This window comes from Aotus nancymaae, unplaced genomic scaffold (assembly GCF_030222135.1).
Source record: "Aotus nancymaae isolate 86718 unplaced genomic scaffold, 86718_ANA_hifiasm-v0.15.2.pri h1tg000131l, whole genome shotgun sequence".
In the NCBI taxonomy this organism is placed as follows: domain Eukaryota; kingdom Metazoa; phylum Chordata; class Mammalia; order Primates; family Aotidae; genus Aotus; species Aotus nancymaae.
The window spans coordinates 862998-872232 of NW_026988546.1; the positions used below are offsets into that span (position 1 = coordinate 862998).

At 45.8% G+C, this 9235-nt stretch overlaps 1 protein-coding gene across 2 annotated transcripts in view; it reads right to left on the reverse strand.

Annotated features, from left to right (window-relative positions):
- Window positions 1-7682, reverse strand: part of SNRNP200 (small nuclear ribonucleoprotein U5 subunit 200) — a 32563-nt gene extending 24881 nt beyond the window's left edge. Inside the window, exons 1-8 of one of the 2 annotated variants that reach the window (XM_064371356.1) lie at window positions 7505-7682; window positions 6829-6992; window positions 4646-4817; window positions 3007-3199; window positions 2482-2537; window positions 768-866; window positions 250-402; window positions 38-137 (exon numbers count right to left, since the gene is read on the reverse strand). In XM_064371356.1, coding sequence (XP_064227426.1) covers window positions 38-137; window positions 250-402; window positions 768-866; window positions 2482-2537; window positions 3007-3199; window positions 4646-4817; window positions 6829-6992; window positions 7505-7549 — 982 coding nt within the window. In that variant the 5' untranslated portion in view covers window positions 7550-7682. Of the gene's footprint in view, window positions 1-37; window positions 138-249; window positions 403-767; window positions 867-2481; window positions 2538-3006; window positions 3200-4645; window positions 4818-6815; window positions 6993-7504 lie in introns of both variants that reach the window. The other variant, XM_064371357.1, reaches the window with a different exon arrangement.
- Between the last annotated feature and the right edge of the window lie 1553 nt (window positions 7683-9235).

Genomic DNA, 9235 nt, shown 5'->3' on the forward strand with positions numbered 1-9235 from the left:
GTACCTACTCTGCAGGAAGAGCCCACCATATACTCACTCATCATCCTGTGCTGCCGCAACACTTTAATGAAATCAAAGGTGTTGAAACCAAGCAGCAGTACCAGCTGGTTCTCACACTCCCGATCGTCACTGGCCGTCTGCAGAGAGAAGGTAACACCACCATTAAGGACAAAGCCATCTGCCACTTCATACACTGTCCCCATGTGCTAAGACATACTAAACATATAACTATTGTTATCTTGGCCATACCTTCAAAATCTCCAGTACTTCATCTGCCTTCTTCTGCGACACGATGGCATCATCATAGAAACGACTGAGCTGCCGCTGTAGCCAAAACGCATCAATATCCCGAGGGTGCAAATCCTTCTTCTTGGAACTCATCAGTTCACCTGAGGCTACAAGCTATATAAGTAAGCAGGCATTTAGCTCAGTAGGTCTCTGCCAGCCTCGATCACTTTCCCACCATCCTGCATCCAAGTTCTACTTGCCACCCTACAAGCCCACCTTCTTGTGAGGACTTTCCAGAGGGAAACACTCTGAAATATTGAGTTCAGAAGCACACCAGACCAAGATTTTATCAACATACATCTTTGGGAAGGAAGAAAACCAACCGAAATCTTAAGAAACTCTAGACATTAAGTGTTTATTACACGTCACTAGCAAATGGTGGCTCAATAAATGTAATAGGATCTAAGCATGAAGCAGAAGTACTAACACTCAGAAGTAACCTGGCCTTGCAGCAATGAGAAAGAGCAAACTGAACTTACATTAGCCGAGAGGGTGCAGCGTACAACAGCCTCGTCCCCTTCCATGTCATCATCAGATGCCTCCTCTCGAACCTCCCCATAGACATCTTCATCACCTTCCTGTGGAAATGGCCCCAAATCAACCATGATCTGGAGCTGATTATGCATCACCACAGAACCTCTCCTTCAAGTCACCCTAAATTAGCTCAATAGTTAGAGAAATGGCTTTGGGAGGAAACCAAGAGCCTACTGGAACCAAGGTCAGCCTTATTCCAGTGGACACGCAATAGAATGGCTGCTTGGCACAGACTTATTAGATGCATCTACTTTCTATTTCTTACCTTAGGCTGCTACAATAGCAATCAACTGGATCATAGCCTCTCTCTCTGATACACACACAATCAACACTCAAAACCAGCAAATAGCTAACAAGAGAGAAGAGCTATACAGAGGCATGCCTGGGAAAGCAGATGGTGACTAGGAATGAAGAGACCACACTTAGCCCACTCACCACTCTATTCACTCACACACTGCACAGTAGGTATATTTGGCACAGTGTCACAGTCAAAGCAGGTACTTCAATAATGAGCACTGTTACATGAAAGAACTGCTAAATGCAAAGCAGTTCAGTGCTACTTAAAATCATCAAATCCTATCAACTATACTGTAGGAAGAGGCCTAGCAATCACCTAGTGAAATTGCCTCATTTTATAGAAGGAGAAACTGAGGCAAGATGACCTGCCGAGATACAGGACTAAAATTCAGAAGTCTTGGCTCCCAGTCCAGTGCTTTCCTCTGACTCTCCCCGTGCGACCCCTTCTTCCAGCCCCGGTATATAGTCCAGGCTTCGTTTTCTCTTTCAGGAGCCAAATCTACTGAGAACTCTAAGGCACTCTGTAATTTTTTCAAAGCACCCCACTTATTCCTATTTAGTTATATTCAAGAAATTCTATTAGATGGTAAGTATTAACCCCAGTGACTTAAACAACTATGTATGGGCTGGGCGTGGTGGCTCACGCCTGTAATCCCAGCACTTTGGGAGGCTGAGGCAGGTAGATCATGAGGTCAGGAGTTCGAGACCAGCCTGGCCAAAACAGTGAAACCACATCTCTACTAAAAATACAAAAATTAGCCAGGCGTGGTGGTGGGCACCTGTAATCCCAGCTACTCGGGAGGCTGAGTTAGGAGAATCGCTTGAATCCAGGAGGTGGAGATTGCAGTAAGCAGAGTCGTGCCATTGCACTCCAGCCCAGGCAACAGTGCAAGACTCCATCTCAAAAAAAATAATTAAAAAAAAAAAACACCATGTATCAACTATGTCCATGCTTGCTCTAGGGCAAATGTGCAATCTTTTGAAACAGTGGGACACAGTACTGAAAAATAGGAAATTATGGCAATAAGGTTAAAATGTAGTACAATAAGAGCAGATACATTCTCAATGAAAGTATTCACTGTACTTTATCTTTTGTCTTTCTTTTTGCTGATCCACTTGGTATATTTTAAATAATTACATTACTTTATATTTGTTAGTTTCAATTTGATATAGAAAAGTTAAATGATAACGGCATTTTTTTTTTAAGCAAAAGAACATATAATGCCTAAGTCTGAAACCCATACATCATGATGAAATTTATCTGGTTTAGACTAGGGAGCTTCTTTACACTAAAAGGGGTCCCTTTACCTCAAACAACTTCAAAAACAAGAACGGACTGGGTCCATTTGCTTTATCACTCACCTCCTCATCTGACTCAAATTGCACATTCACACCATATGTCTCATCAATGTTGTCATCTGAAACAATGAAGGATTAGAAAAAGAGGGCAGTGAATGGCTAGTAAAACAAGGGACTCTGGAGCCAATGTCCTCTCCAACTACCTCTCCTCAAGAAAGATCTAAGGGCTAAGGATACACACAGACACTCAGATGATCAACATTAGAGAGCCACCTATGCTGCCACTGCCAAGACCTTCTCCAACCTGCCAGCCTTGGAGTCAGCCCAGCCCTACTTGCTCAACCACTTGAGCCCCCAAGGCTCTGCCCACGTTTTCTCCCTTATTCTACACAACAAAGGGTCTCAGAGTAAGGAACAGCTGCTTGAATCTAGGGATTCTGGTGTCCATCAATTGTAACTCCTCAAAAAACACAAAACTGATTATGAGAACTCACTGACACTACAGTTTTTAAATGAATAATGCTAGAAGATGCATGTTTAGGGGTCAACAACCAGTTAACATGATCAGGACATAAAGAGCTTACTTACCCATATTTTGGATTTCCTTGTCTCCACCATAGTCTGTGATCTTTTTGCCCAAGTTCACTAGCACATGGTATCTGGTATCGTCTGTTTGACCCAGCAGCAGGTCAATCTCCTTTCGTCTTTCCTTGTCCCGAAGCTTTTCATTCTTTAGAACAGCTAGAACTTCATCAGCTGCCCCACAAAGGATATCACGTGGCTGGTGGCAAGAAACAACTAACAAATATTGAGCACAATGACAGGCAGAACGTTTATGTGGCAGCAGGATGTGAAGAGCCACACCTCTTCAAAACCTGCCTCATAATAGGCTCCGACCTTTTTCATTAATGCTGATTTAAAATGCCACAACTAAAGGAAGACTTGTCTGTTTTTAAAAAGATTAGCTAGATGGCCTCAAGAAACAGGACACAGCTTCCAGAATAGCTTGCCATGTCTCCAGGTGGCAGTCACTTGGCAGACCTGCTCTAGCCTGCCACGCTTTTGTAAATCTTTGTCCTCACTTCCTCTAGCACCCGCCTCACCAGAGCTTCTCAGACTCATAATGGTCCCCAATCTAATCACACACACATGTGTAATGGTTAGGAACACAGATTCTAGAGATAAACTACCTGGATCATATCTTGGCTCTGCCAAATACTACTTCTGTGACTTGGGAAAATTACTTAACTATTCTTGCCTCACATCTCTCTTCTGTAAAATAGAAAATGGATGTTAATAGCACCTATTCATGGAGTTATGTGAGGGGGAATAAAGAAGACATGTGCTGTTCCATACAAATCGAGTGCTCGGTAAATATAAGCCACTTCTGTAAACCTGCATGGCCCACATGGGGATCCAGAGACAAGGTTCATCTGGTGTCTCCCAGCTGTGACCCTCTCCCTTTCTAACACATGGTCCCACCCTCTGGCCGCTTCACTCTGAGAATACAGAAATAAAGCAAACTCAGTTTTTTCTATACTCTCACAACAATTAACACAGAAAGCTTCTGTGACGATTCCTCCCCACCAGCAACCAATCCAAAAATAGTGCAGTGGACACAAGCTGGGTGTCCTCAAATTCAATTCAGTTCCGACACTAATTACCTAGAAAGCTTTAGATCCCACAGATTAGGACTCAGTCCCACAAGCCTGCCTCCCACTTTATGATACCAATCACAAGCACAGGTTGTTTGACATGTGCTTCTCACTGAACAGCTATAAATTGAGATTTCCATGGTCCCCTTTTTGGGTTCAACTAATTTGCTAGAACAGATCAGGAAAACACTTATTTTTACTATAAGGCATATTACAAAGAATGCCTACCAACGGACAACAGGTGGAAGAGGTGCATGGGGAAGGCATATGGGAAGGGGTGTGGTCTGCCAGGCCCTCTCAGGCGCACCACCCTCCAGAAACCTCCACGTGTGCAGCTGTCCACAAATTCTCTAAACCTAGTCCTTTTGGGGTTTTTACCAAGGCTTCATTATGTAGGCATGATTGATTCAATGACCAGCCTCCATTCTGAAGCTACTTAAGGGCTATCAGCCATCAGTCAACTCATCAGCATACAAAAGACATTACCACTTCAAAGATTCCAAGGATTTTAGAAGCTGTATGCCAGGAAATGAAATAAAGAATGAATATGTATTTCACAGTATCACACTCACCTGGTCCCCCAGAGCAGCCTGGATGAAGCTGAGTAGCACCTCATAGGTCTCCCGAGTCTCCTTAGTTTTGGGCTTATAGATGATGCCCACCATCTCATCAATGCCCTCTGACAGCAGAGTATAACCCTTCATCTTGTTGATGTCATGCCGGTCCTCATCACGCTTTCTTCGCCTAATGGACATGTAATATGATGTTGAATGGCAGAACCTTTCCTCCCCAAGGCAAGACTGGATCAAATCCACCCTCCTCAGCTTCATGGCAAGAAGCTAATAACTGAAAACAGATACCCCAGCCTCAGCAAATGATTCCTGTTTGGCCTTAATCACTTGTAGGAATATTTCTCTTCTTTTTCTTTTTCTTTTTTTTTTTAAGACGGAGTCTCACTCTTCTTGCCCAGGCTAGAGCACAGTAGCAAAGTCTCAGCTCACTGCAACTTCCACCTCCCAGGTTCAAGCGATTCTCCTGCCTCAGCCTCCCAAGTAGGTAGCTGGAATTACGGGTGCTCACCACCACGCTCAGCTAATTTTTGTACTTTTAGTAGATACAGGGTTTCACCATGTTGGCTAGGCTGGTCTCAAACTCCTGACCTCAGGTGATCCAGCCCGCCTCAGTCTCCCAAAGTGCTGGGATTAAACGTGTGAGCCACCATGCCCAGTCAGGAGTATTTCTTTATGGGACACAGTAACAGAAAGAAAAATTCCCTATCATCTTCTCACTAGATGCACTAAACATTATAATGAGATATGCTTCTCATTTTAAAACTACAACCCTTCGGCCAGGTGCAGTAGCTCACGCCTGTAATCCTAGCAATTTGGGAGGCCAAGGTGGGCGGATCACCTGAGGTCAGGAGTTCAAGACCAGCCTGGCCAACATGGCAAAACCTCATCTCTACTAAAAATACGAAAATTAGCCAGGCACAGTGGCAAGCACCTGTAATCCCAGCTACTCAGGAGGCTGAGGCAGGAGAATCACTTGAACCCAGGAGGCAGAGGTTGTGGTGAAAGGAGATCATGCCAATACACTCCAGCCTGGGTGACAGAGTGAGATTCCCTCTCAAAAGAAAAAACAAACAAACAAAAACAACCTTCATACTGTGTATGAGAATATTATATAATAGGATTTTGACTAGTTTTTCACCTCTCAGACACATTTTCCTTTACTAGCTAGAGAAACAAGTTCCAACAGAATCTACTGTCATTGACTGTCAACAAATTATAACAAAACTGGAAAAGAAGATATAGCGCAAAGTGGAGATAATGTATTAACTCATTTCAGACATAACTACTTTAATCAAACTAGGCCTAGGAATTTTGGAAACTTCATCAGAGGAAAGGGAGGAAGACACCAAGATATTAAGGGTCAAAAGATAATGGTGAGGTAAAGGTAAGTTTTGAAATATATCCCCAAGAAATCTTTTTTTTTTTTTTTTTGAGACGGAGTTTCGCTCTTGTTACCCAGGCTGGAGTGTAGCGGCTGGATCTTAGCTCGCTGCAACCTCTGCCTCCTGGATTCAAGTGATTCTCCTGCCTCAGCTTCCCGAGTAGCTGGGATTACAGGGGCGCACCACCACACCCGGCTTTGTATTTTTAGTAGAGATGGGGTTTCTCCATGTTGCTCAGGCTGGTCTCGAACTCCTGACCTCAGGTGATCCTCCCACCTCGGCCTCCCAAAGTGCTAGGATTACAGTCGTGAGCCACCATGGCTGGCCCAGAAATCTTTTTTTTTTTTTAAGAGAAAGAAAAAAGGGGAAAAAAAAAAAGCAAAATAAGAAAAAACCTGTCTTTCATACTATGGATGTTTAAATTAGTTTATAACAAAATAAGGAAGTAGACAGGAGTAAAGGGAAAAAGCAGGGGCAGGAAGTTAGTAATGGAAAAAAAAGAAGAATTACTGAGACATAGGAATAGCAAGGGTCTTGAAAATACGCTGAAGAAAACTAAGATCTGTCTATGGACCAGAAACACACATGTAAGAAAAAGGTACCAGTAAGTTACTTCCCACTTTAAGTGCATTAGTTAAGACCAAATAATCTTTAAACTCTCCTGTTCTGCTTTTACCTTTACTAAATTGTTTTAATGCCACTGATCTTACACCAAGCATTTCAGCAAAAATGCTGCTTGAATGCTAAACGGAAGAGACTTTGGATCTAAAGGAAAAAATAGTATATACCCTTGGCACTCACTTGGCTCTTCTTTCCTCCTGCATCTGCGGTTTGGTCCGTTGAGCCTTGTCTCCCATACGGGTGCCCTCCAGCTTCCCAACCAGGGACAGCACCTCTCCTGTGGGTTCATCCCGGCGGGTACGGTCAATGAGAGAGCGATCAGCTTGGAGCACAAGATTCGAGTTCTGAAAAGATCAAAACATTACTGAAGCTTTGACATGGGCAGGGCCAATTTCTATTATCACAGTTATCCCAGCTGATGGAAGACTAGTAACTAGCCGCTTTAAATCACTAATCGTAATAAAAAGATATTTTCCTTAAGAATTGCATGGTATAACGCTGTGCAGAGGCATAGCGCAGAGTAAGTCTTATGGTCCGTCGAATCAGTTGAACAATTCTTGTTCCTAACAGTGCCCATCATAATCCACACCTGGGAAAAGGGGTGAGTGGGTTGGGAGTGACGTGTGGAAGGCTTAGCGTTGAAGGGACTCGAGAAACCCCTCCTAGAGAGATCTTAGTACTCCCCAGACTCCGGTAGATTATTCACGACATCGTGTAAGCCCACCTTCGCCCCGATTCCACATCTCCTCCGTTTTCGTGGCTCTCCTGTAGGCCTTCAGACTGAAACTCCCTTTTTCAGCCTCCCCCTCCCTTTTGGACACCCAAGCCCAGAACCCTCCCCTGAGCCCAAACTCACAGCCTTGTACTCGTACTGCAGACTACGGGCGGTTACATCTGCCATGGCCGCGGCTACTCAGAGGCTTCAGAGCAGCACGACTCCCACCGCAAGCGGCAGACGGCCGCAAATCTCCGCTCCCGTCGCGCCGGAAGGACGCAGGACAAACGCACTGGGGAAGGAAAGAAACGGGCCCCCTTCCGCTTCCGGGTTACGCCCCGGAAGTGCGAGGCGTGTTCCTGGGGTGTGCGCGCGGCTTCCTCGCAGCCCTCTGAGCGGAATGTGTGGGGCTGGCGCACCTGGGTCCCCGGATCCTTAGACTCCCGCTCTCTGGTTCCGGCCGCCCGCTGGCATAAGGACCCAGGGCCCGTGCTCTCCTCGACATCAGGCTCCAGCCCCCGGCACCACTCATATCCATAACGAAATGTACGGCTGCTTAACCCCTGTCCTGTCCCAAGGCCTTTTCTCGGTTCCTTCCTCTGGTAACAGCCCCATGAGGTAGGCAGGAAGAGGGGCTGAAGAGCTCCATTTCCGTTTGAGGTAACTAAAGCACCAAGCGAGCAAGGTGACGCGCGCCTGTGTGTGTCTGTGTTTGTGTGTTTTAATGATTGGCGGCTTGCTTTGGGTTTCTTCTGTGTTGAGCAATTGAAAAAGAAAGCTACTGTCCCCTCCCAATCCCACCTATACCTGTGCCGCCAAGACCCTCGTTCTCACCCAGCTGAACGAACAGGGCCGGGCCCCCCATTCGCTCCCAGCTGTCGGTAACATTCCATGGCAGGGCCCTTTGCCGCCCTCCTGGCAAGGCCAAATCCTTGGTGACAATGACTTAATGTCTTCTCCAGCTACAAAGCCCTCCCTATCCCACACTCCCCACCACTTCTCGCCAGTAGAATGGCACCGTACGGCTGAAAGTGGCCTCCCTCCTCACTTAGAGCATGTTTTCTCTTGAGAAGATGAATGAACAGGAGGATGGGTATTAAGCCAAAGGAATTCATCCCCAATAGCAGTCTCCTAGGCCAGATTTGTTCTGTGGTGGTATTGTGTTTGGCTCACTGTGGGCTCCTTCTTTAAAAAATGGGACCATTCATGCAAAATCTGGCTCCCCCACATCAGTTGCGAAACCACAAAATCAGTCACATGACACCCACACTCCTGCATGGCTTGCCTGGTGCTGATCAGAGGATAGACATGTCCTTCCCACTGCTCCTATTTTCTCATGCCTGCCCATCTCACTCCTTGTTTTTCTCTTGCCCAGCCCCTGTAGGCATGGAGTTTGCTGCTTTGGCTGGTGTTTTTATATATACACATAAGTATATGTGTGTGTGTGTGTGTGTGTGTGTGTGTGTATATGTATATATAACTTATCTTCCCAAGGGACAGTAGAGTCCTCGGTAGCTCTGTTCCTCAGTGGCTGTGTGGCTTTGAAGTAGCCATTTGGCCTCTCGGTGAGCACCATTTTCCTCATCCTTAAAATTGAGGCAATTGACTGGGCACGGTGGCTCACACCTGTAATCCCAGCACTACTCGAGTCTGAGGCAGGCGGATCACTTGAGGTCAGGAGTGCGAGACCAGCCTGGCCACTTAGTGAAACCCGTCTCCACTGAAAATAGCTGGGCATGGTGATGGGCGCCTGTAGTCCCAGCTACTTGGGAGGCTGAGGCAGGAGAATCACTTGAACCCAGGAGGTAGAGGTTGCAGTGAGCTGAGATCAAACCCTGCTCTCCAGCCTGGGTGACAGAGTGAGACTCTGTC